Source organism: Trichechus manatus, unplaced genomic scaffold (genome assembly GCF_000243295.1).
Source record: "Trichechus manatus latirostris isolate Lorelei unplaced genomic scaffold, TriManLat1.0 scaffold00216, whole genome shotgun sequence".
NCBI lineage: Eukaryota > Metazoa > Chordata > Mammalia > Sirenia > Trichechidae > Trichechus > Trichechus manatus.
The window spans coordinates 2,509,550-2,535,280 of NW_004444152.1; the positions used below are offsets into that span (position 1 = coordinate 2,509,550).

Genomic DNA, 25,731 nt, shown 5'->3' on the forward strand with positions numbered 1-25,731 from the left:
GAAGGGCTAGGTGTGGTTGAACCGCTAATCTTTGGATAAGCAGCTCAGAGCTTAACCACTTCACACCCAGGTCTCCTTACACTGACCGTTACCCTCCTCCTTTGAGACATCTACCGATCCCCTAAAACGGACATTCCCCTTGGTTCCCAGGCACTTCCGCTCAGGCCAGCCGGTGTGCGGAATTCTGGGAAATGTAGTCCAGAAGCTGTGAGCACTTACGGCACATCCGCTTCAGGAACGTGAGGTGGCTGCCATGTGTTTCCTCGTCGTGGATGTTTCGCCCTCTGTCTGGAGACACTTCCAAACTTTCTGGATCTGCGTTTGGCACATGCAACGACCAGGACGTCAATTTAGTGGAAAGAAGTCGCGGCGTAAATGGAGGTTTGAAAGGTGAGGGCGGCGGTGATTTCCCTTCCTGGAGACTTTTCCATTTGGGGTGATTCGCGCGTTCCCCTTTGGGCATGGGCGCGGGTTTTGTCTCGCCTTAGCTGATGGTCTCCTGCGCTCTCAGCTCCCCAGTCCAGTTTACTCCACCTTGCACACAGGCTGCCAGTTCCTTTCGGTACAGCATTGGGCGAGTTACTTAAATCTTTATGTCTCCAGTGCGCTTCTGTAAAAAAGGAATATTAGTAGTTTCGTGAAGGAGACTTGGTGGCGCAATGTTAGACGCTGGGCCACTAACCGAAACGTAGGTAGTTCAAACCCACCAGCCGCTCCTCGGGAGAAAAGACTTGGTGATCTGTCTGCTCTTATAATAGAATTGTTTTGAAAATCAAAAGACGTCTTATAAATAAAAGTCTTAAAACAAATCCTGGCACATGATGGATGGTGATTATCTCGTTGTTACCCATAAAATCCCCGTTGCCGAAGACTTTCAGGCTGTTAGTACTAGTATTTAATTTCCTGAGAAGCGTTTCTCTAGGGTACCTGTTAATAATTAGGAAACTGAAGCCCGGATGAACACAGTGATTAAGTCTTCTTTCACAAACCCCTGTGTGATAAGACATAGGTTAATCAAAACCTCGTTTAATGTTTGTGCAAAGAGTTTAAGTTCAGCAAAAAGTAAATTAGCCTTTGCCCTTTTTTCCTGAGGGGACATTTCTAGGCCTTTGAAATTTCCTGGGTAGTTGAGATATTTCATTATTTTAAAATCCTCTAGACCATACCTGAGGAATTGTGCAAATGAATGGGGGCTTGGCCAGGCCAGAGACCACTTAGATTCCTGCTGCCAGCTGTTCTCAGAAAGTGGGCACTGTTCAAACAATCGGGTTAAGGTTGGCTAGAGATATTTTCTGTTGTATTTCATTCTCCTTGAAAACCTCATTGTAAAAACTAATCAATGACAGTGAATTGGAAATGTGGAGGTTGATGTATTGTGGAATGTGTTTATGTGTATATTTTAACCACAATTAGAAAAAAAGGAATCTCATTGTAACTGCCTCTCATTGGGCCCCCATTTTTCATAAACTGAGGGGCTTTCCTATTTGCATAGGTATTAATGGTTGAAATGAACCTTGTATGTTTTCATTTCTTTGTTCTTTATTTTTTTTTTGACACTTTGAGTCAGGGATGCAGTCAGAGCTCCAACTGCAGTGACCCTGGCCCTCCTTTCCTCTGAGTAGGGCTGGAAGATTGATCCCTTATGACCTCTTTTCTTAGAAAGGAGATGGTTGCTTCCAGCTGGTCAGAAAACCAAACCAATGGCTGATGAGTCGATTCTGACTCATAGCGACCCTATAGGACAGAATAGAACTGTCCTGTAGGATTTTCAAGGAGCGGCTGGTGGACTGGAACTGCTGCTCATCTTTTGGTTAGCAACCAAGCTCTTAACCACTGCACCACCAGGGCTCCAGCTGGTCAGAGTGAAGAGAATGAACTATGTTGTATAAGGGACAGTGATGTAGTCATTGTAATTCACAGCCTCCTTTCTTTCATCAGCCCCCAGTTCTCCAACAGGACTGCATGGAGGTGGAGGCAGTGACTTTTTGGCTACTGGTAGGAGAGCCCCAGGTGAGGAGAATTTGGGGTTCTTTTTCCACAAAGATTTTCACGTGTACTCTAGAGTGTGTGACATGTACTCTGGCATGGGTTAAGATTTAGTTGCTAAGTTCCATTCTACGGCTTTTGTATGGATTAGTACCGATCAAAGAGAAAAATTAATAACAGCCATCTTGCTTTGATTTTAAGGTTTTCTTACCCATGAAACCAAATATTCACTATAAAGGAATCCGCAACCAAATTTCATTCTGCCAGTGCCTTTTGTTTTATCCAAAGTTGCTGATCTTTTCTTTCCTGTTCCCAAGCCAGGCTTGCTAAGTTTGAATTTCAAAAGGCATAGCTGAAGGTGAGTGAAAGGCCTGAGACCACCTCATGCCCTGATATCACTTGATCTCAGTAAAAGGGGAGGCCAGGGTTCAGTCAGTTATCCTGAGATTGGCTAGTGATGTTCTTTTCTCCTCTTCTCTTTATAAGCTCATTGTAACTGACTTTTCAAGCCGTTTACTTTTTCTGGAATCAGAATGCTCTCTCTATGTGCATATAGAATAACTACTCCCAGTAAACCTTATGTTTCAATTTCTTTGAATTTTGATTATTTTTAACACTACTTGATTTCCCACCACAGCTTTGTGAAGTGGTGCTGTTTTTTCCCTATTTTAAAGATGACTTATTTACCTGTGGAGCCCTGGTGGTGCAGTGATTATGAGCTAGGCTGCTAAACAAAAGATCAGCAGTTCAAATCCACCAGGCACTCTTGGAAACCATATGGGATAGTTCTCTGTCCTACAGGGTCGCTATGAGTCAGAATCAACTGGATGACAACAGGTTTTTCGTTTATTTACCCATAGTCACCCAACTAGTAGGAGGCAGAGTTGGATTGGGAACCTCACTAGTGTGAGACCTGAGCCCGAGTTCATTATCTCTCTGCTGTATTCTCCATGAGCCACAGAGAACTCTCTAGAATCAAATTGATTGTACCTTCAAAGCAAGGCTAATGGGCTTGAACGTTTCTCTTAGCTTTTAAAAACCATTCTCAACTGTTTCATTTGCTTCCAATTAATGTTTGTATCTTTTTTTTTTTCTTTAGTGAGGCTTCCCTGCTCTTTTATTAAAGGTCCCCGGCAGAGGTTTACTTTTTCTACTCTGCTGACTCGTTGACCCTCTTTGCATGGGTGCTTAGAGCCGAGCATTGGCACGGGCCATGAAAAGACTGGCAAAGGCTATGAAGTCCTTATCTTCCTGCATGACGACGCTGAATTTCTCCTCCTTGTACATGTTCCGTATAAACATCTCTGGTACTGTCAGCTGAGTGGCCAGTTTGAGTTCCTGAGTAGAGCTGTCTCCCTTCTTGTGGGGATTGATGGCTTCCTGGGGAAGAGAATGAGCTTGGAGTGGTATTCCTTCCGCCACTGCACATTGGCCTGCAGGGAATCTGTGGACTTGTTCCACCTACGTGGCTCCATAGAGATCCCGATGGTCCAGGCCACCATCTTGTGGGTGCCAGCCACCCTCAGCTCTTCTAAGCTGAAGCCCTAGGCAGCTCAGACTTTGGTGTGATACTTCACCATGTGGCACTGCACTATAGGCGGATAGATCAGGATGCAGGGTGCTGTGGGCTTTTGCTTGTCAGGCCTTGTGTCTGCGGATCTTCCACACTGGCTGGTTGAACCATGTGGCCATGTGCCGCTGCCCATCCTTCTGGAACTGGTATTTTCAGGATATGCCGTTCCGGCTGTGTCCCGTGGCTATCTAAGGCCCTGCTCCAAGGGAAATCACCTAGCGGAAAAGCTCTTTTATATTCTTATAGGACTATATGATTGTGGAGAATTCAGAAAATACAGAAATAAGCAAAGAAAAAATTATTTTTAATTACCGATGACTCCAGGGTATAAAGAACGTAATGTAAAACTTGAGGTGCATTTCTGTATAGTGGTTCTTTGTGGAGATTTGTATATTGACTTATATGTAAACATTTAACAGAATCGATATCATAGTTTTCTTAATATTTTTACCCTTAATCATTGTTATTTAAGGAGATTTCCAAACACCTCCAAGAAAGAGTATAGTAATAAGCTGCTGTATAGTGTCATCATCATCTTTATTTTCATTACTATTGTAATTAGTAAGACTACTTCCTCTTTTTTTAATGTTTTATATTTATATAATTTTAAACCGTTGGAAAAGTTGTAAAAAGAACATGAGTAACTCTCATATACCGTATACCCAGATTCACCAATTGTTTACACTTCTTTGCTTTGTCGATGACTGTCAGCTAAGTACCATCAGGAATATACCTGTAATCAAAGCCAGGTTGTTGTATCTTGCTGTAGGTAGGAAGCCCACACATAGCGGGGAATGGTGCGATGCCATTTTAAGAGGAGATGAAGAGGGGCTGGTTATAGCGTTTTAGCATGATCTGTATTTGTTAGCTGCCTAGGTTAGCATAATGTATAGTTGTTAGCTGCTTTAGAATTGGCCCCAACTCTTAGTCACCCCTGCACAATGGAACGAAACACTGTACGATTTTGTGCCAGTCCTCTGGTTGTGGATCTGACAATGTTTCATTGTGATCCACAGGGTTTTCATTGGCTGATTTTTGAAAGTAGATCTCCAGGCCGGCCTTTTCAGTCAGTCTTATTCTGGAAGGTCCACTGAAACCTGTTCAGCATCATAGCAACACACAAGCCACTACTGACAGATAGGTGGTAGCTGTGGTACATGAGGTGCATTGCCTAGGAATTGAACCCAGGTCTCTTGCACAGAACGTGAGAATTCCCCTATTAAACCATCAGTTTCTCATAGTATAATATACAAGAAGCTTTTAAATGCTATACTAAGTAAGAGTAGTTAATTCTGTTATTAGACAGTAGAAGGTATCTGTCTTAGTTATCTAGTGCTGCTGTCATAGAAATAAGCACAAATATGTGGCTTCAATAAACAAATTTATTTTGTCACAGTTTAGATAGCTAGAAGTCAGAATTCAGGGTGCTGGCTCTAGGGGACAGCTTTATCTCTCTGTTGACTCTGGATGAAGGTCATTGTTTATTTACAACCTAAGTTTCTTGGTTCCTTGGAGATCTCATGAGACTTGGCATCTATCATCCCCTATCTCTGCTTGCTTCTTTTGTGCTTGATCTATTCTTTTTTAAGACACACCCTGTCCTACACTAATAGTGCCTTATTAATATAATAAAAGTCATTTCCAAATGGAATTCTAACCACATGTATAGGGGTTAGGATTTACAACACATATTTTTGGGGACACAATTGAATCCGTAACGTTCTACCCCAAAATTCTTGTTCTTCCTGCAGAACACAGTCACCCATTCACAGTTTCCTCAAAGTCTTAAATCAACTCCAAGTCCAAAATCTCATCTTTTGAATCAGCTAAATCAAATATGGATGAGACTTTAGGAGTATTCCATCCTGGGGAAGATTTTCTCTTCATCTGTGGACCTGTGAAATTTAGAATAGAAGTTATTTTAGAGTACATTGATGGAATGGGCACAAGGTCAATGTCTCGATTACAAATGGGAGAAAATTGGAGGGAAATACAGTAGCTCTCAAGGCTTGAAAACAATACTCTGTTTTTCCCAGACCATCTGGGCAGTGGTCCCGCCCTCAGACTCTGGGTGTTAGCCATGCTGTCTAGATTCTGGGTGTAGGCTCTTCCGGCTCTGGGCAGAGGCATCACCTTCCAGGCCCTGTGGTATGGAAACCTCGCCATCTGTAACCAAAGACAGATTACTTAGCTTGCTGCAGCAAGGAAGCCCACACACAGCGGGATATCATGGGATGGCTTTGTGAGAGAGAGAAGGAGCTGGTTATAGTTTTAGCATAATATATTGTTGTTAGCTGCCTTAGAGTTGGCCCCAACTCATAGTGACCCCATGCAAAAAGGAATGAAATTACTGCCTGGTCCTGTGCCATTCTCTTAATTGGTCATGGATCTGAGAATGTTCCCTTGTGATCCACAGGGTTTTCATTGGCTGATTTTCAAAAGCAGATCGCCAGGCCTTTCTTTTTAGTCATTCTTAGTCTGGAAGGTCCACCCAAACCTGTTTAACATCATAGAGTGATATCTTTGCATGAAGTACATTGTCAGGAAATCATATCCAGGTTTCCTGCGGGGAAGGCAAGAATTCTACCACTAAACTACCAATTTGTCGTAGCATAATATACTGTGAGCTTCTAAATGTTGCACTAGATAAAAATAGTGCTGTTATCTCTTAGAGACGAGTAGGTAACAGATTAGGAAATGTACTCTTATATAATCCACAATCCATATTTAAATTTGTTCTCTTGTCCAAAAATAAGTCTTCTATAAAGCTTTTCCTCTCAGTTCAGGGTCTAATTTATGCATTACCTTTAGTCCCTGTTTTTCTGTACTCCTTTCTTCTAGAATGATTCTTCAGTCTTTGTTTTGTATTTTTTAAAGTATGGGCAAGTGACTTACGGAAAGGACTTCATTTGGGGATTATCTGGTATTTTTCATGTTTCAGTTCAGATGACACCTTATTAGTAGCGATACCACTTAAGTGGTGAGGTGTCTTTTCAGTGCAACATGTCAAGAGGCCAGTGATGTGGGCTTGTCCCAGTGTCGGTGATCTCAACATTGTTCATTTTGGCTTAAGGTGATATCTGTCAGAATTGTCTACTGAAAAATTACTATTTTATCTTTTGTAGATTATAAATTTTGGGGAGGTACATTTAGTATTGGGCATTCTACTGTAAAGACCGGCTTTTTCTTCCCTATTTGTAATTCATTCTGTTATATATCAGTGTGGACTCAGAACCCACTCGGGTTTTCAGTTTTGGTCCTTTGTGATTAATGCTGCTATCAACATGCACGTGCAAGTCTTTATACGGACAGGTCTTTAAGTGGACTTATGTTTTCAGTCTCCTGGGTAGATACCTAGGCAGAGTATTGCTAGATTCATTGTAGTTTCATGTTTAACTCTTTGAGAAACTGCCAAACTGTTTTCTAAAGTGACCTCATCAAACTATTTTTTTTCCAGAATCTTGTGTTTTTTAGTAAAAACTAACATGTTTTATTTTTCTCCGCGCATGTTGATCTGTTTTATTCCTTCATGTTTCAATTAGTTTTATCAAAGAAACGCATAACCTTAGTTGAAAGCTTTCAGGGATGCTATAAGATTTGCCAGCATTAGTGTTGCACCTCTTTTATGAAGATTAAAGGTTCTCTTTAGGGTTTTTCTGCTTAACACTTTAAAGTCACCAGTTTTCACACCTTTTAGAAAATAATTGCCTGTGCCAGTTTATATATTATTATGAAGAACTATATTACAGAACACAGTCAAGCCCGTTTAACAGAGTTTTCAGAGGACACATGGGACCTTCACTCAGCAGCAATCACATCAGAAGTCCATGTGTCTGACCATGTTACTTTGGTAGAAATTAAATCTGTAAGGACAATTGCCTACTACATAATATCATGTGATTTTCTATACCTGCAAAGAAACAAGAACCCTGATAGACTTCTAAGAGTTTTCCCCCCTGCAACAGTCCTGTCAGTGAGTACTCTTTTACTTCTTGTTTTATAGATGACAGAATTGAGGTAAGGAGTTGTTACTAATTTGCCCAAGATGACACAGCAAGGGAGAAGTCATACCAGGGTTTCAGCCCACATATATGTGTTGACCCCAGAGCTGAGTCTTATTCAGTATATTGTCTCAAATGCTACTGTGCCAGAATCACAGTTGTTACCTTGGGGGCCACAAGGCAACTGGTGATGGGGGGCCACTGTGTGTAACTGTGCAGAGTGTTCACTGAACCCGAACTCAAAGGGGTCAAGGGCATCTGGTGTCCACATCATGCTCTGTGCATCAGGCCGTGTGCAGCTGCAGCCACCTGGACATAGGGGCTTCTTGGCTAATTCATAATGAGCATCCAGGAAGGTGAGTGACATCCCTGACCACCATTTTATGTCTTCCTTCTCCTTCCCTAGTTCGGCATTCCCAGGACTCTGCATATCTCAGGACTCTGTACATCACCAGAAGTAGGAAGAAAAGTGAGCACGTTCATGGTGAGTGGGACTTACCTTTTCGCTGTGAAAATTCTTCTCATTATGCAGATTGGATACTCAGTTTTCTGATTCTTGTAAAACCTCAAAGAGAACAATAGACATTTGTGTACCTTTTGTTTGCCAGGTGTTTGCTTTATATGTTTTTGGCCTACCTTCTTTTTTTTTTTTTTTTCTGGTATTTTACCTTTTTTTCCCCCCAAAACAATGAGAATAAAAGAAGGAACAGGAATGAGCAGTTCTTACACTTTAATACTCCCTACTCACTAGTTAGCTGTTTTTATTTTCTCATATTCTTTTCTTCATGTACTTTCATAAATTATTTGTATTCATTATGTACATCTTATTTTAACTTGTCCATTATTTCATTTACTTTTTGAAACAATTTTTTTTTGAGGTTAGTTACATCGTTTTCAAATTAAATTGTTGCACCTTTGTATTTTTTTTTCCTTTTTTATATCCAAAATCTAGAAGGGGCTTACAGACCATTTTCCTTCAAACCCCTCCTTCTTTTTTTTTTTCTTTTTTTGGATGTGTTTATGGATCTTCCATGACCTTGCCTTGGTCAAGTTGTGCCAGCTTCCTCAGTATTGTGTACTGTCTTTCCTTTCACCAAAGTTAACACTTGTCTACTGTCTAGTTAGTGATTTCCTCTCCCTGCTCCTCCCCTGCCTTGTAACCATCAAAGATCATTTCTTTCTGTGTGTAAACCTTTTCTTGAGATTTTATAATAGTGGTTTCATACAATAGTTGTCCTTTTGTGATTGACTTATTTCACTCAACATAATGCCCTCTAGATTCATCCATGTTGTGAGACGTTTCACAGATCCATAATTTGTCTTTATTGTTGTGTAGTATTCTATTGAGTATATATACCGTAAGTTGTTTATTCCTTTGTCTTTTGATGGGCACTTAGATTGTTTCTATCTTTTTGCTTTTGTGAATAATGCTGCAGTGAACATAGATGTGCACGTGTCTATTCATGTGACGGCTCTTATTTCTCTAGGACATATTCCTAGGAGTAGGATTGCTGGATCGTATGGTATTTCTATTTCTAGCTTTTAAAGGAAGTGCTACCTCACAAAACTCAAGAAATACTATACTCCCCAAAAAAAACCCCAAACCTGTTGCTGTTGAGTCAATTCCGACTCATAGCAACCCTATAGGACAGAGTAGAACTGCCCTATAGAGTTTCCAAAGAGCAGGTAGAAGGTCAAAGGTAGAAAGGCATAGGGTAAGATTAGGAATTGTCCCAGTCAGGAAGCCTCCCTTGTCCTCAAGGACAGTTCACACGGCTGACACATCAATGTGTAACAATACAAAGAATATTGTCAACCAGGGAACGTCACTTGTGTTTGGTGCCCATAATGTTGTTGGGATTTCATTATGTAGGTGTGATTGATTGAACTGAGGCCACATGATGAAACTCAGAATCAAGCCATGTCACCATCCTAGAAGTTAGGCTGGTATCATGTGAGTCAAAGCTCCAAACATCTGATCACATGGTGGTCTTTCTGGTGTGGCCCACCCCCATCCTGACTCATCTTGTTAGCATAAACTACCAGGTGTGATCTCTGGGTTGGTGGCGGGGGGCATCAGGAATAACAAATACACTCTAATAACTGAGGAAATTCCTAGGGTTTAGAGGCTACCTTCCAGGAACCAGACACAAAGGCCAACCAAATACTTGGTTTCACACCTGGATTTCTTACCTGGAATACTTTGCAGCTATAAAATGGGTTGAAACAGGTACCAATTACGATACTAATAATTAATTCTAATAGTAACAGCTATTCTTTATCAAGCATTTATTCTGTGCCACACACTGTTGTAAGTCGTGTATGTGTGTTTGTGTGTGTACGTATATGTATATGTGTTTCCTTGTTTACCCTTAGAAGAAACTTGTACAAACTACTGAACCATCATATAAGGAGGAAACTAAGATATGTAGGGGCACTTGTCTAGGGTCACCTGGCTGTCAAGGGACAGTACTGAAATATGTACTCAGGCATGGTACCTACAACTCAGTACGTTAAATGTTGGAATTCATGGATGTGGTGTGTGCCTTGAGAGTTGAGAAAATGTACTACATACCTGTCCAAGACAGGATACCAAAACTATATTAGTTTTTCAAACATTAAAGAAAAGTGCTTCCAGAGTCAGTGTGTGTGGTAAGAGAATGGGTGATGGTATCAAATTGTATTGAAAATAAATTGACCATCTTTTCTGAGGCAGTTGGCAATATGAATCAAAAAGCAAACCATGTGTGTCTCAGCATGCAACATTTAGAGTTTTAGGGGTTTCCTCTCAGGACACCAAGTGAAAATACAAGGGCTCTCATTCATTGCCCTACTGTAGGTGAAGCTAAGGAAAATCAGTGAATGGCGTTGGCAAGATAGACGGAGAAGGACTGTGAAATCTACAGAATGACTCTTGTTCCCCGAAATTTGGAACAACTTCCTCTCATTCTCCCAAACCTTTCAAGTGGGTGATAGTTCTTAGACTGGGTATACTTGTGCTTGATGTTGTAGGAATCGGTGACATTCAAGGACGTGGCTGTGGTCTTCACTGAGGAGGAGCTGGGGCTGCTGAACTCTACCCAGAAGCAGCTGTACCAGGATGTGATGGTTGAGAACTTCAGGAATCTGGTGTCAGTGGGTGAGGACAGCCTCTGTGGAGGGTCTTTATTTCCTCAGATTTTCAAGGCTTTGAATGGTCTTGGAATGGTCTCTTGAGTTTGCGGAACTGACTCTCTTACCGATGATTTTTTATGAAAGAAAACACGGTAGAAAATGTCAAGGTTCATTAGGAAGGAAGGAGCACATTGCAGCACAGACTCTGGCCGTTTGCATGTGTGTTGTGAGAGCCAGTAGGAGGAGATTTAATAAAACAGACATTGGTTTAGAAGTAGTTCAACCTATGTTTCAGTAATACATATTTACGTGTATCTGTCTGGATCTTTTAATAAATGGTTTTTATTCAAATAAGTCATCTTAGAAAAAATGTTAGAAAAACACTCCTTTGGATTACTTCATGAGTATGCAGTAGGAACACAAATTTCCAGTAAATTGTCCAAGTTGTGTGTTGATTTTAAAAAGGTGACTTTTAATGTACCCAGGCCTCCAACCTTTAAACATGATACATGGCACAACCAAAATGAAACCTGTTGCCCTTGAGTTGATTTCGACTCATAGTGACCCTGTAGGACAAAGTAGAACTGCCCCATAGGGTTTCCAGGGCTGTAACCTTTATGGAAGCAGACTGTCACATCTTTCTCCCATGTAGCGGCAGGTGAGTTCAGTCTGCCAATCTTTTGGATAGCAGCTGAGCACTTAACCACTGCACCACCAGGACTCCTGTATGCTGCTTAGAAAGAGGGAAGAATGCTTTCAGTGATAAACACAGCAACCTAAAGACAAGGGAATTCAATTCAGATCAGAACCAGCCACTCAGAATCCTTGTAGATGTTTGTCCATCTCTTACTTTTTGCCTCCCTTCTTGTCATCACCCTTATTCAAACTGCCAAATCTTTCTCCTGGATTATTACAACAGCCTTTCTACTGATTCCCTACTTGGACCCTGTAAAACCATGTGGAGGCACTGTCTGACCTCCTCTAACTTCACAAGAGGGAAGGAGAATCAAGATCAACAGCACAAGGCTGATTCCTGTGAGGTGGAGGTCAGACATCCCTCCTCTCTCCGCCATCTTTACCAATTCTGACACCAACCGTCCCTGCCACGGCACTCACTACTTCTCTGCTGGGTTCGATAATTCATTGCAACGGCCACACACAACTCACTGAGCATACTCTCGACTATAGTGTTTGTTAGGAAAGTAACAGATTACAGTTCAGGCTCAGGAACACTCAAGGATATAGTTCTTCCATCAGGACAGCCCCTTCCCAGCCGTGCTTGCAGGCACGCCTCTCTTTAGCCCTAAGCCTCTGCCCAAAGACACTCAGCTTTCTTGCCTTGTGGGTCAAGAAACCCACTGCGCTGTCTCTCCTTCTGCTGGGTCTCTGCTGCCACATCTCGAGCTCTCTGTCTCCTGTTTCTAGGAGCTTCTCAGTGCAGGGATCCTAGGTCCAAAGGACACACTCATTCCTGGCTGTTTTTCCTTGGTCCGTGGTAGTATCTTCTCTTTCCTGCCACTAGGGTAGCTCATTTCAAGCCCAGCAGGATGACAAAACTGACCAATCCTTTTGGTAGACCACAATTACTCTACCACACAGTCACGGCCAATCAGTTGGGTGGGAGTTACAAGACTATGGCTAGAAAGGCCATATTAAGTAATTCGTTATGCCACACACCCTTTCTCTCCTAAATTGTGTTTCCCATGCAGCCACTGAAGTGATCTATGGGAAATATAAATCAAATTAAGTCATTCTTCTACTCAGAACACTTGGTGGTCTTACGTTTCTTAGACTGGTTCATAGAGTCCTTCATGGTCTAATCTTCAGGCCGTACTTCCTCTCTGAATACTCTTTTTCCTCTTGCTCAGTGTGTACCTGCCACATTGTCCTCCTTGTTTCTCAGATGTACCACAGATGTTGTGTTAGTCTCTTATTGATGCAAACTTGGTGGCCCAAAACAACACAAATTAATTATTTTACCATTGTGTAGGCTGGAAGTCCAACATGGATCTCAGTGTGCTAAAATGAAGATATCAACTGGGCTGACTTATTTTCTGGAGAATGTAGGGAAAATCCATTTCCTTGCCTTTTTAAGCTTCTAGAAGCTGCCGAGTTCTTTGGCTTGTGGTTCTAGCTCTCCAATTGCAAAGCCAGCAACATTGCATCACTGAACATCCTTTTGTGGTCAGATTTTCCTCTGACTCTCCTGCCTCGCTTTTCCACTTTTAAGGATTTATTTGAATACATTGAGCCCACCACATATTGTAGAATAATCTTCCTATTTTAAGGTTAGCTGATTAGCAACTTAAATTCCATTTTCCATCTTAATTTCCATTTGCCATGTAACCTAACGTATTCTCAGTTTTGAGAATTAGGATTTGGAAATCTTTCTGGGACCATTATTCTCTGTGTGTGTGTGTGTGTGTGTGTGTGTGTCAGGTGCCCTCGAGTCGGTTCCAATGCATAGTGACCCCATGTACAACAGAAGGAAACACTGCCCTGTCCTTCGCCATCCCCACAGTCATTGTTATGCTTGAGCCCATTATTGTAGCCACTGTATGAATCCATCTCGTTAAGAGTTTTCCTCTTTTTCGCTGACCCTCTACTTTACCAAGCATGATGTCCTTCATTATTCTGCATACTGGATGCTTTTGCCTCAGACTCCTTTTCTTGCTGTCTCTATGTCTGGAGTTCTTCTTCACCTAAAATCTTCCTGACCCCTTTCTTAGTTCATTCAGTTCTCTGCTCGTTTATTTCTTTTTTTAATTGTACACTAGGTGAAAGTTTACAGAGCAAAGTAGATTCCCATTTGATAATTTATACATAAAGTATTTTGTGGCCTTGGCTTCATTCCCTACAATGTGTCTGCATTCTCCCCATTTCCACCCTGGCTTCCCCATTTCCTTTTGTCGTGAGTTTCTGCCCTTTTCTACCTTGTCATCTTTGCTTTTGGGCAAATATTGCCCTTTTGATTTTCTATAACTGATAGTTCTAAGGAGCACGTTACTTTTGAGTATTATTTATTTTGTGGGCTTGTCTATTGTTTGGATGGCAGGTGGTCTTCGAGATTGGCTTTAGTTTCAGGTCATAAGGGTATCTTAGGGCCATAGTCTCGAGAGTTCTTCCAGTCTGTCAGAACAGTAACTCTGATCTTTTTTTTTTAATTTGATTTTTTGTTCTACATTTTTTTCCCTTCCTGTCTGAGACCCTCTGTTGTAATCCCAGTCAGAGAGATTGGTAGTGGTAGTTGGACACCATGTAGTTCTGGTCTCTAGGTCATGTAGGCTGTGGGGCATATGGTCCATTAGTCCTTTGGACTGTTTGCTCCCTTGAGTCTTTGGTTTTCTTTACTCTCCTTTGCTCCAGACAGGGAAAGACCAATCTTTGTATCTTAGATGTCTGCTCACAAGCTTTAAGACCTTAGATGCTACTTAACTATAGTAGGATGCAGAACATTGTGTTTATGAACTGTGTCATGCCAGTTGAAGTTGGTATCCCCCTTTGTCTTTGAGCCCAGGAACTTCATCCCGTGAGGTATCTGGTTATGTCTAAGAGGTTTCCCTGACTGTGCCCCTTGTGTACTGTATTGTCTACATTAATATATGAGAAGCACCTACAGTCGTGTATATAGAAATATCCATCACTAGATATGTATCCGCTGTGGATGTGCTTCTTGCCTCAGACCACTTTATTCGCTATCTCTGTCTGGAATACTCCTTCACCTGAAATCTTCCTGACCCCCTTCCTGACTTCCTTCATGTCTCTGCTCTGTTTTAATATCAGGAGAGAAGACTTGCCTTTCACACTGTAAAAATGGCTTGGCAGGGACATCTGATATCCTCTAATTCCACAAGGAAGAAGGAGATTGAAGGTCAGTAGCCCAAGGCTGATTTCTATGAGTTGGAGGTCAGACATACCGCCCCCCTCCAACCTTTTTACCAGTTCTAACACCAACCATCCCTCTCACCACACATTTTATTTCTCTACTGGGTTTGATGATTCATTGCAGTGACCTCATAGAACTCATAGACGATACTCTTTGTTACGGGATTTATTTGGGAAGTAACAAACAATTAAGGTTCAGGAACACTCAGCATACAATTCTTCGATCAGGATATCCTTTTCTTAGCTGTGCCTGCAGGCACATCTCTCTCTGGCCCTCTGACCTCTACTGTGCTTGAGCAAGTGTTACACAGTTCTTTTAGCTCTGCCAATAAGTGCGCCGAAGCACCCCAATCCATCAGTAAGCCTCAGCCCAAAGGTGCTCAGCTCTAGCTCTGTGGGTTAGCAAACCTAGCTCCACTTGTTGCCCCGAGGCACCCTACTCCACCGGTAAGCCATCTGCCTGAAGGCACTCAGCTTTCTTGCTCCATGGGCCTGGAAGCCCACTGCCACATCTCTTGCTGCTGTCCTCCTGGTCTCCTGGTTCTGCTCCTGCTTCTTCTCTTCTACTGCTTTGCGTCATCTTCGGTGTTACAGCTCTCTCTCAGTCTCCTGGTTGTACATGCTTCTTCAGCGCAGGGATCCCGGCACCAAAGCATGTTCTCCATTCCTGGCTCTTCTTTCTTGGTGATGGTGAGATCCTCCCTTCCTGCCTCTGGAATGGTTCATTTTAATCCTTGCAGGATGACAGAACTGACCAATCCCCTGGTTAGGGTCCATACACCTTATTTGCATGGTCCCACGTTCACAAGGGTGCCATGAATCTTATTTACATTGTTAGCAGGCTATCCAATCCCCTTAGTGGGCCACAAGACCTCATTTGCATAGACCCATCCAGTCTTTTGGTGAGAGATAGAAGACTATGGCTAGAAAGGCCATGGTAAGTAATTTACTGCACCGCACACACTATTTAAAATACCATCCACTCTACTCTCCTTGCCTTGGCCTATTTTGTCATATCTGTCTTTGCTAATCTGCTTAATACCTGTTACACCTAATCCAATGTTATCTCAAGGAGTGAAAGATTTTTATCCGTTTTGGTTTTTGCTGACTCCTCAGGGCCTAGAATTGTCCTTGTATGTGACAGGTATCTGTACATATTTGCTGACTTGAGGAATTAAGTTAACATACATAGGTACCTCTCTCTGTCTTCCTGATTCATAGAGATAGCTAATAGGTATTGCACAAACCAAAGTGAATGAGGCTGTGGCAGAACAATTTGCTAATGAACGCCTGGCTAAGTTCTGCTTTCTTAGATGCCCGTGTGGGGAGTGTGTGTGTGTTCGTGTGTGTTTGCACTTGACTCACATGTTAGAAAAACACTTAAGCATTGTAGTTGTGACTGTGCTGAGTAATATGCTTTCCCTGGGGCTTTCTTGGAGCCTTCCATGGAGGGGCGTGTTTATTTGTGGGACAAAATACTACACTTTTGTATGAAAATTCTGATGTCTACATCTGAGCAGGCCTTCCAAGAACAACAACGAAAAAATCTTTTTCTTGAGGTCTTAGACAATAACCAAGCAAGCTTAATTTCCTTTGAAAGATTTGACAGCTGTGGCCTATTCATTCTTGTGCAGTCCACATCCACGTCATTACCCCGGGGTTTCGCATTCCTTGTGCTAGAGGGGGCCAATGTAAATAAGAGGAACATGTGTCACACAGCTGAAAGTCGCTTATATTTTTGATCATTTTCAACTTTCCATTTGAATATTTTGCTTAGTTAAGGACTTACTCTGCTCCATTTTCGAGCATAAGCCATAATCAGAAAGGTGTCTTTTAGTGCAAACATTTCATGTTTGTGTAGATTTATATATGAATTCATAAAGCATTTCCTGTAATGACATTATTGTTATTTTATTATTTTTGTTTGGGATTATGCTTGATTTTTTTTTTTTTTAAATGCTTATTACAAGCTTTTAAACCTATTTCACAACTTACTAATGGGATGTAGTCTTCAATTTGAAAACCTGTTGTGAGTGGTCAGTTTGCTTACAGCCACAGATTTTCAGTACTCTTTTCAAACAGCCCAAAGGCTCAGAAGCAATCTGTGCATAGGCCGTCACGCTTTCTTTTCACTGAAGTGAATTTTGCTACCTTTGATTTTCACCTCAGCAGCATCACTCTTGGTAGACCTTGCTTCTGGAACAGCCTTCAGTTTCCCAACAAAACTACAGTTTCCTGCTCCTTTGCTATTTTACAGAACTTACTTGGAAACACTTTTTTGTTTCTATACTTAAGTATTCACAAAAACGTCAAACAAGGATTTGTTTGTTCGTACACCATGCACCTGTTAAGCACCCACTATTGCCATGCACTGTTTTAGATAGTGGTTATAAAGCAGGAAATAGTGTAAATGCTTGTCCTTCTTGATACTGCAGTGTAGTCAGAAAGACATAGATTAAGCAAAAATGGCCTAGATAGTATTATGTATGGTAATAAGTATTGTGTAGAATTTGGAGTCAAGGGGGATGGAAGTCACCAGAGGTAAATTAGCCATGGACAGGGTTTATTATTTTACCTTGAACTTATTGATGGACTGACAGTTGAGCACAGACCTCAGAGAAGTAGGAAACCATCTTTAGAAGTATCTTAGTAGAGTTCCAGGCCCAGTGTAACTCCCTTCATAGAATTGACTTTCAGAAAATTTCATTTCACTGTGCCTTATTCTTTTTTTCTCCCCAGCTCTGTCTCTGTTGTCAAAGATTCACTTGCACTCGTTCGTTTTTTTCCCTGGAGATTACGAAAGTCTGAATTACTGTCAGGTTTCAGAATAGTGTATGTCATTACTTCAACTTTTTTCCCCATTTGTCTTTATGGAGAAAACTCAGCAGGAGCTAAAGGACCACTCTCTGCTTATATGCTGCATTTTGGTCAGTAAGAGAATGTGTGCTTTTCTCCCAAATCTGCACATCATTACAACCATTTGAGGGCCTCTCAGATCTTTAGGCATTGGAGTAATTTTCCAATAAAATAAATCAAGACAGAGTTTTACACAAACTATAAATGTCTGCTAAGATGAAGGAGGTAGCTTTTAATCGACTATTGCTGCAGTGAGAAAAGTGACATTCTCCTCTGTCAAAATTTCCTTCAAAAATCCATAGCCGTCAAGTCGATTCTGACTCATAGTGACCCAATGTAACAGAGTAGAACTGCTCCATAGGGTTTCCAAGGCTATAAATCTTTATGGAAGCAGGCTGCCACATCTTTCTTCTGCAGATCAGATGGTGAATTCAAACTACCAGCATTTCAGTTACCAACTGAGTAGTTAACAAATGCATCATCAGGGCCCCTCCGTTAAATGAGAGCTTTACTGAAAAAATCATCTGAAAGTATGCAAACTTTTAATTTGTGTTATTGTTTTTCGTTAGAGTTCTTCTCTATTTATTATCTTTTAATTTTAATATAGTGAAAATGTACACAATGAAATATATACTTTGTTGATTCCTTTTTATTTTCAACATGATTTTTCTAACTGCATTATATACTATCCAAAATTGTGTACTAACTGAAATTTAATACAAGTAGTAACAGGTTAACAATTTTTATAATTTTACCAATTTTTCAGTTAAGGCTTTTATTGATGAATTGTAGCTCACTTAGTTGGCTTGGTGTTGTCTAATGGGTGTTCTTATGCTTAGTGGTTTGGTGGCCAGTGCATCTACTCTTGATTTTGATGTCATGTAAACCAGAGAACATGATATGCAGTGGAAAAGAGCAACTGAACCTTTTCTGGGTTCAGTAATGTCTCATCTCCTATATAAATGTGTAATCTTGAAAGCTGTCAACAAATCTTTCACTTGCCTATATCTCTGAATACTGTGTCCTTACAGGAGGCAAGAATCCAAGGCAAATGGAGATGGCTCCACAAGCAGGAGCACATGAGGAGCTTTCCAGTTGGTATATCTGGCAACAAATTGCAAGTGACTTAACCAGGTGTCAAGAATCTGTGAGCAATAGGTCTCAGTTCTACAAACAAGGTGATTCACCCTCTCTTGTTGCAGGAGGACTGTCTGTTATTCACACAGGAGAGAAAACTTGCCAGTGTAACAAGTGTACAGAAACTTTCAGTGATGTTCCCAGCTTTGATCTTCATCAGCAATTACACTCAGAAGAGAAGTCTCTCACATGTAGTGAGTGTGGAAAAAGCTTCCGTTATATTTCATGTCTTCGTAATCATCAGAGAGCTCATATGGGAAAGAACCGCTATAAGAGTGATGTATGTGGTAAGGAAGTTAATCAGAGCTCACATCTCCAAAGTCATCTGAATGTCCACACTGTAGAGAAACCACACAAATGTGAGGAATGTGGGAAGCGTTTCAAGCATAGAGCAACACTTAAAGTTCATTGCAAAGGCCACACAGGAGCAAAACCTTATAACTGTGAGGAATGTGGGAGGGATTTTATGTATCCTTTGCATTTTCAGGAACACCAGAGAATCCACGTTGGAGAACGATCATTCACATGTGATATATGTGGTGTGAACTTTCATCGTAGAGCAGCACTTAATAATCATTGCATGGTCCATATGGGAGAGAAACCTTACAAATGTGAAGAGTGTGGGAAGGGCTTCAGTCGTAGAGCATCTGTTCAAATTCATTATAGAATCCACACAGGAGAGAAACCCTATAATTGTGAGGAGTGTGGGAAGGGTTTCAGGACCAGTTCACAAATTCTGGCCCATGAGAGAGTCCACAGTGGAGAAAAGCCATTCAGATGTGAAGAGTGTGGGAAGTACTTCAGTCGTAGATCACATCTTCAACTTCATAGTAAAATCCACACAGGAGAGAAATGCTATAATTGTGATGATTGTGGGAAGGATTTCAGACACGCTTCACAACTTGTAGCCCATCAGAGAGTCCACAGTAGAGAAAAACGGTTCAAATGTGAAGAGTGTGGGAAAAGCTTCAGTACTAGAAGAAATCTCCAAGTTCACTGTAGAATCCACACAGGAGAGAAACCATATAAATGTGAGGTGTGTGGGAAGACCTTCAGATATGCTTCACAATGTTTGTCCCATCAAAGAGGTCACAGTGGAGAAAAACCCTTCAAATGTGAAAAGTGTGAGAAGAGTTTCCATCAGAATTCACTCCTTAAAGCCCATCGAAGAGTCCATAGTGAAGAAAAGCCATACAGATGTGATGAGTGTGGGAGGGGCTTCAAGTGGAGCAATAATCTTAACACACATCTGAGGGTCCACACAGGAGAAAAACCATATAAGTGTGGGGAGTGTGGGAAGTACTTCAGTCAGGCCTCGATTCTTCAACTTCATAAGCGTGTCCACACTGGAGAGAAACCATACAAATGTGATGTGTGTGGTAAAGTCTTCAGTCAATCTTCAAACCTGTACTGTCACCAGAGAATTCACACTGGGGAGAAACCTTACAAATGTTATGAGTGTGGAAAGGGCTACAGTCATAGAACAGATTTTCAAATTCATTATAGAATCCACACAGGAGAGAAACCATATCATTGTGAGGAGTGTGGGAAGGCTTTCAGGGCCTTTTCACTATTTTTGTCCCATCAGAGAGTCCACAGTGGAGAAAAACCATTCAGATGTGAAGAGTGTGGGAAGTACTTCAGAAATAGATCAAATCTTGGACATCATCGTAGAATCCACACAGGAGAGAAGCCCTATAATTGTGAGGAGTGTGGAAAGGATTTCAGATATGCTTCAAAACTTCTGGCCCATCAGAGTGTCCACAGTGGAGAAAAACCATTCAAATGTGAAGAGTGTGGGAAGTACTTAAGTAGTAGATCGACTCTTCAGCGTCATCGTAGAATCCACGAAGGAGAGAAACACTATTAATTGTGAGGAGTGTGGAAAGTGCTTCCAGAAGGCTGCGTATCTTTTGAAATATCACAGTGTCCACAGTAGAGAAAAACCATTCAAATGTGAAGAGTGTGGGAAGGGCTTCAGTACTAGACTAAATCTCCAAGTTCACTGTAGACTCCACTCAGGAGAGAAACCCTATAAATGTGAGGTGTGTGGGAAGGCCTTCAGAAATGCTTCGCAGTGTTGGTTCCATCAAAGAGTGCACAGTTGAGAAAAACCCTTCAAATATGAAGAGTGTGGGAAGAGCTTCAGGTGGAGTAAGAATCTTAACATGCACCGGAGGGTCCACATAGGAGAGAAACCATATAAGTGTGGGGAGTTGGGATATACTTCAGTCAGGCCTCAAGACTTCAACATCATGAGCATGTACACACTGTTGAGAAACTGTATAAATGGGATGTATGTGGTAAAGTCTTGAGTCGATCCTCACAACAGTCTCACCAGAGAATTCAGACTGGGGAGAAACCTTAGTAGTGTGATAATTTGTGGTAAGAGTTTCAGTTAGAGATCAGATCTTTTAAACTACAAAATCCATGCCATGATCAGTTTTCTGAATGTGATAATAGTGTTAAGAAGATCAAAGAATCCTAACAGGAATGAATTCTACAAAATGAATGTTTTAAAAAACTTGTGTGCAATCTGAATTCTTATAGTCCTCAGGTCTCAGAAAAGACAATATTTGTTTTATTAAATTCTGACTTTCAGCAAAGCACACATCAGTGAACCTTTATGAGTTATGCAATAGGGGCTTCAGTCAGAACTTAGGAATTTATGAGATATCACTCAAGAGATAGGCTTTGAGAAGAATGAAAGTTTGATTTGGTGTTTAGCAAAAGTATGATATACGTACGAAAATTAATATCCACTAGAATGTAAGCTCCATGAGTGCAGAAACTGCTGTGGGGTTTGTAGGTATGTGCAATGTTTATTTGTTAAATGAATCAAAAAGAGACAATGTACAATATTTGAAAATTTCACCCAGAAAGGATACCTGAAAAATGAATATTCAAGGGAACAAACATTAGTGTAAATGTGGAAAACCACTCAATACTGTAACCTGAAGTAATGATAGAGTAGTAATGTATTGCAAAGGAGGCCTGGTGGTGCAATGGTTAAGCACTTGACTGCTAAATGAAAGGTTGACAGTTGGAATTCACCAGAGGCTCTGGGGGAGAAAAGCCCTGACAATCTGCTCCCATAAAGATTGTAGCCTAGGAAACCCTAAGGGGCAGTTCTGCTCTGACCTATAGGGTTATCAGTTGGAATTGACCTAATGGCACACAACAACACCATATTGCAGTTGGTTCCACTCCTCTTCATAGCCTGTTTCCAAGTTATATATTATTATTTGAGGCTCTGTGTACTGTTCAGTCCATTGTATAGAGTAATAAATTGAACTTTGAAAAATGTTTTGTGATTTTTCTGGCAGTACATACTTAGAAGTTGTTAACCTTGCAACAAGCCACTCCATATCAAACAACTAAATGGATATTCAGTGGTGTTAAGACAGGGCTTTTCCATAACACTTTGAAAGTGTCAGAGGTAGTTGCCTGTAAAAATGGCATGTCATACCTTCTCTTCTAATTTGAGGATGAATTGATAATCACCATCATCAGCCAACGGCCAGTCTATATGAGGTGGAGGCCAGACATATCTCCACTTTCTAACCTTTTTACCAATTCTGACACCATCCATTCCTTGCACAACACATTGTACTTCTCAGCTGGGGCAATAATTGGTTGCAGTGACCACACAGAAATCACAGACTTTACTCAGCATTATGGGGATTATTAGTGATGAAACAGGTTACAGTCCACGATCAGAATAAACTTGGAAGTAACAGGAACATCTCAGTTCAGTTCTTCAATAAGGAGAGCTGCTTCTAGTCTTATTGCTGGAGCCCCACTCTAGGCCTGGCTATTGCCTTAATGGGCAACAGTTATAAAGCTCTAGCTCTGCTGACAAATTCCCAAAGTCACCCAACTCCACCAGAAAACCTCGTGCCTGAAGGCGCTCAGTGCTCTCATTCCATGAGTTGGGATGCCCACCCTACTGGCCTCTGTGGGGTGATGTTGAAACCAGGACACAAACTTCCAAGCTTGGAACACACATAACGTTAAATACCTTCAGCATTGATATGTGTCAACAAGTAAAATGGCTACTAGTTAATCTCATTATACACACAGTCCCCAAGGTTTTCACTGGGTGCTCTTCATGTAGGCACCCTCTGCCTAGCATGTATCAAAAATTTCAGACTCCCAGAAAGAAAGATGTTCATAATAAAACATACGTACAAATAGTTTGGTATATTCAGGCTTCTTTGAAGATGAAGAAGTTTGGTCCGTGGATAATAGCTTCAACTCATGCTTCAGAGCTCCAACTTGTCCTTCATGAATGCCTGCCCTATGGATTTTGAGCAACCCACAAAATAACATAGGCCACTTCCTTGGAATAAGTGTCATAATATGTTTCTTTTGTTGGTTTTCTTTCTCTGGTCAAACACTTAACTGATACAGATTTTAGTACTGAAAGTAGATTTAGAGGAATAGGATCTTAATTTTCCAATTTTTTTTCATTCATGCATTTGCTGAATGTATATTTGTTTGCGTAATACATCTATGGGTGGAACCAAAAGGTTACAGGCTATGAATATGTTCCACTTTAGTTCTGTACCACCATGTTGGTTACAATTCATAGTGACCCTATGTACAACAGAACAAAACACGGCCCTGTCCTGTGCCATGCTCACAATTGTTGCTATCCTTGAGCTCATCTTTGCAGCCACTGTCCATCTCATTGAGGGTCTTCCTTTCTTTCACTCAACCTCTATTTGCCAAGCATCATGTTCTGTGACTGGTCCATCCTGATAACCTGTCCAAAGTGTACATAAGATGAAGTCTTGCCATCCTTGCTTCTAAGGAGCATTCTGGCTGTACCTTGCAAGACACGTTTGTTGGTTTTTCTGACAGTCTATGGTATATTCAATATTCTCCAACACCACAGTGCAGTGGCATCAATTCTTCAGTCTTCCTTTGTTTTCCATGCACATGAGGCGATTGAAAACACCTTGGCCTGTGTCAGGCTTACGTTAGTCCTCAGAGTGACATCTTTGCTTTTTAACACTTTAAAGAAAGTTTTTGCAGCAGATTTGCCCAATGCAATTCATCATGGGTGCTGTTCCCATGGGTATAGATTGTGGATCCAAGTAAAATGAAAACCGTGACAACTTCAATATTTTCTCCATTTATCATGGTGTTGCTTATTGGTTCATTTGTGAAGATTTTTGTTTTCTTTATATTGAGGTCTAATCCATACTGAAAGCTGTAGTCTTTTATCATCAGTCAGTGCTTTAAGTTTCCCTTCACTTTCAGCAAGCAAAGTCTTGTTATCTGCATATCGCAAGTTAAGTCTTCCTCCAATCCTGATGCCGCGTTCTTCATATAGCCAAGCTCTCAGATTCCAGATCTAGCTAAGATAATGGATTGATGACGGCGGCTATGCTAAATGACGTATTTTCAGTTTAGATGATAAATCCTTATATTGGAAGAAGATGCTGCATAGGACTTTCCTAGCTAGAGACAAGAAGTCAATACCTGGCTTCAAAGCTTCAAATGACCATCTGACTTGTTAGGGGCGAATGCAGCTGGTGGCTTTAAGTTGAAGCCAATGCTGATTTATCATTCGGAAAATCCTAGGTCCCTTAAGAATTATACTGAATCTACTATGCCTTTGCTCTGTAAATGGAACAACAAACTCTAGATGACAGCACATCTATTTACAACATAGTTTACTGAAAATTCCACAATAAAACTCGAAGAGCTAGAACGTAAAAGAGTGGAGCTTGGATTCAAATGGTTGTTTACCTTGGGACGTCTCTTGAGTGTCCAGGGACATGGAGAGCCCAAACTCCTCAGATGGTACCAAAGCCTGAATCCCTGACACCTCGGGTGTTGTTGAAGGCAGTATACCTTCAAAATCCCACTTCTGACACCACATACGTCAAAGAAGAAAATCTCATACTATGTCAGGAGTAAGAAGAAAGAGCTTTATTGAGGAATAGAAACTTGAGTTGCAGCAGCACAAAAGAAAGTATAAAGTGCTTTGCAGGGCAGAAGAAAAAGTGGAGTTTTTATGTCATTGCTGATGTCAGATGGATCTTGGCTGAAGGCAGAGAATCCCAGAAAGATGTTTACCGATGTTTTAATGATTATTCAAAGGCATTCGACTGTGGATTATAAAAAATTATGGATAACATCGCAAAGAATGGGGATTCCAGATCACTCATTTGTGCTCATGAGGAACCTGTGCGTGGATCAACATAAACCTGTTGAATCAGGACTAGGGAATACTGTATGGTTTAAAGTCAGGAAAGGTGTGCGTCAGGGTTCTACCTTTTCACAATATTAGTCAATGTGTATGCTGAGCAAATAATCTGAGAAGCTGGACTATATGAAGAAGAACGTGCTATCAGGATTGCAGGAAGACTCATTAACAACCTGGCAATATGCAGACAACATCACCTTGTTAGCTAAGTGAAGAGGACTTGAAGCATTTACTGATGAAGTTGAAAGACTGCAGTCTTAGTATGGATTGCACCTCAACACAAAATCAAAACCCTCACAACTGGACCAATAAGCAACATCATGATAAATAGGAGAAAAGATTGAAGTTGTTAAGAATTTCATTTTGCTTGGATCAACAGTCAATGTCGATGGAAGCAGCAGTTGAGAAATTAAATGATATATTGCATTTGGCAAATCTGCTGTACAAGACCTTTTTAAAGTGTTAAAAAGTAAAGATGTCTGTTTGGGGACTAACGTTTGCCTGACCTGAGCCATGGTATTTTTTTTTTCTTTTTATGCCAACTGAGCTAGATGTTCCCCAAGATTATGGTCCCCACAGTCCTCCGCCCGGCAATTCAGTCCCTCAGGGAGTTTAGATGTGTCTGTGGAGCTTCCATAACCTTTCCTTGTACAAGTTGTGCTGCTTCCCCAGTATTGTATACTTGTCTTACCCTTCACCAAAGTTACCACTTATCTATTGTCTATTTAGTATTCCCCCCACCCCCCCATCCCTTGTAACCAACAAAGATTGTTTCTTGTGTGTAAACTATTTCTTGAGTTTTTACACTAGAGATCTCATACAATATTTATCCTTTTGTGATTGACTTATTTCACTCAGCATAATGTTCTCCAGTTTCATCCATGTTATGAGATGCTTCACAGATTCATCATTGTTCTTTATCTTTGCATAATACTCCATTGTGTGTATGTACCATGGTT

At 41.0% G+C, this 25,731-nt stretch overlaps 1 protein-coding gene across 1 annotated transcript; it reads left to right on the top strand.

Moving 5' to 3' along the window:
- Window positions 1–230: 230 nt before the first annotated feature.
- Window positions 231–21,644, top strand: LOC101344584 (zinc finger protein 234-like). The gene is made up of 4 exons (XM_023742722.1): window positions 231–390; window positions 1,939–2,010; window positions 7,967–8,044; window positions 18,447–21,644. Exons 1-4 carry the CDS (start codon window positions 273–275, stop codon window positions 20,420–20,422), a joined length of 2,244 nt encoding a protein of 747 aa, XP_023598490.1. The 5' UTR covers window positions 231–272; the 3' UTR covers window positions 20,423–21,644.
- The last annotated feature ends 4,087 nt before the right edge of the window (window positions 21,645–25,731 follow it).

What these genes read in the sequence shown, in the direction of transcription:
- LOC101344584 (XM_023742722.1), top strand. Translation starts at nt 273, where the DNA reads ATGTTTCGCCCTCTGTCTGGAGACACTTCCAAACTTTCTGGATCTGCG. An exon ending in CGTAAATGGAGGTTTGAAAG is followed by an intron (nt 391 to 1,938) that starts GTGAGGGCGGCG and finishes TTCTTTCATCAG; the next exon opens with CCCCCAGTTCTCCAACAGGA. An exon ending in GAAAAGTGAGCACGTTCATG is followed by an intron (nt 8,045 to 18,446) that starts GTGAGTGGGACT and finishes GTGTCCTTACAG; the next exon opens with GAGGCAAGAATCCAAGGCAA.